At 39.6% G+C, this 1,553-nt stretch overlaps 1 protein-coding gene across 1 annotated transcript in view; it reads right to left on the bottom strand.

Annotated features, from left to right (window-relative positions):
* LOC106817551 (serine/threonine-protein kinase Nek9-like) overlaps window positions 1-1,329 on the bottom strand; it is a 45,259-nt gene extending 43,930 nt beyond the window's left edge. The window contains exon 1 of the mRNA XM_014822224.1: window positions 1,279-1,329. Within this exon, the coding sequence (XP_014677710.1) occupies window positions 1,279-1,286 (8 nt within the window). The 5' untranslated portion in view covers window positions 1,287-1,329. The remainder of the gene's footprint in view (window positions 1-1,278) is intronic.
* Between the last annotated feature and the right edge of the window lie 224 nt (window positions 1,330-1,553).

The raw sequence follows: 1,553 nt of genomic DNA, 5'->3' as shown, positions 1-1,553 counted from the left end.
GGGGGTCCTCGGGGCATGCCCCCGCTGAAATTTTTGGATGTCAAGACTCGTCATGGAGATGCCAATCTGGTGAGTCTTGCGAGTAGAGATTTAGGACAAAATGTAGGAACAAAAATTTTTTAACCAAAATTTACTGGAAGCGCTTCCAGTGCTTACTACGTGCGGGCGCTCACGATACTTGCCACAAGAGCGACGGCCCGCTCTGCGACACCGATTTCACGGCTGGAGCTAGCTCTAACTAATAGCCCGCTACAGTTGTCGCAGGCCACTGGCGGTCGACTGTACGCGGCTATAGACATAGAGCGTAGGCTGGCCATGATGGTGCTAAAGTATGGTCTCTGCACCAAAGCGTTGTTATGAGCGTTGCAGTATCCTGCTTCCTTGTGCTCTTCGTAGAGCTTGTATCGGTGTTTACGGAGAAGAAAAGTGGGATTGCCCTTGTAGCATCGCTATAATGTGGAATTACACTGATCTCAGGTGAGATATGTTCATATTACCACGAACGGGTATCCAAACCTACGAATCTTTCGGTTAGATTTTTTTTCTCTCTGACATGTGCAAAAATTAAGCCCGGTTATAATAGGTGAATTTAATAGTGCTGAGCACTGCTGACGAGTAAAATGTATGCCAAACGTAATGTATGTAAATAAATAGAATAATGAATAGAATAATAATTAGAATAATAATGAATAGAATAATGAAATGTATAGTTCTGAATAGTAAAATGTGTGATGTTCCTTGCTAGTTTTGCAAAATGTTAAATCCACTATTCTCAGGCACATATTATTACAGGGGCGTGTACAAGAGGGGGGTCCAGGGGGTTACCTCACCCCCCCCTGGTACAAATCCTGTACACGCCCCTGATAGTACTGATTCAGGGCCATGCCAGGCCAGCCACAAGCTCCTAGCTGTACATGCACAGATTTGTATAGAGGTACTGGTACTAATAGAAGCCGATCCACATATAAAACACTATTGATCCAGGACCATGCTGGGTTATTTATAAGTCTACATACAAGGTTCTGTACATTTCCACATTCAAAGCACATTCACCAGATCAATCCTTATAAATTATACCTGTGAAGAATACCATTCTCGTGAATATGGGCAATGGCAGATGTTATTTGCCCAAAGTATTGAAGCACCACCTGTAAAAATGTGTGGACATATGCAGCCTTAGTTTGTGATTTAAAAGGAAACAAACATAAATGTTTATTGTATATGCACATTTATTCATCTAGAATAAAGAGAAAAAAAGGCAAGTGTTTGTTACCTCACCTGTTCATGAAAGGGCCGATTCTGCTGTTGTAAAATCTTTTTATACAAGCTACCACCTAAAAAGAAATATATTGTATAAAATATATGTATAAAATATTTTAATAAAATATATGCATTTTATAATACTAACTCAATACTGCTTGAAAGTAAACTTATGCAAATATAATCAAGACAGGATAATATTCATGAATACTGTGCATATCAAGACTGCAAATGAAATTTCATCAGGATTGCTGATAGCTGCATGGGGTAATAATAATGCAAACGTGTAAACA

The sequence above is a fragment of the Priapulus caudatus genome, unplaced genomic scaffold (assembly GCF_000485595.1).
Source record: "Priapulus caudatus unplaced genomic scaffold, Priapulus_caudatus-5.0.1 Scaffold1765, whole genome shotgun sequence".
Taxonomy (NCBI): Eukaryota; Metazoa; Priapulida; class Priapulimorpha; order Priapulimorphida; family Priapulidae; genus Priapulus; species Priapulus caudatus.
The sequence above is the reverse complement of the archived record's forward strand: the minus strand, read 5'-3'. Positions and strand labels throughout refer to the sequence as shown.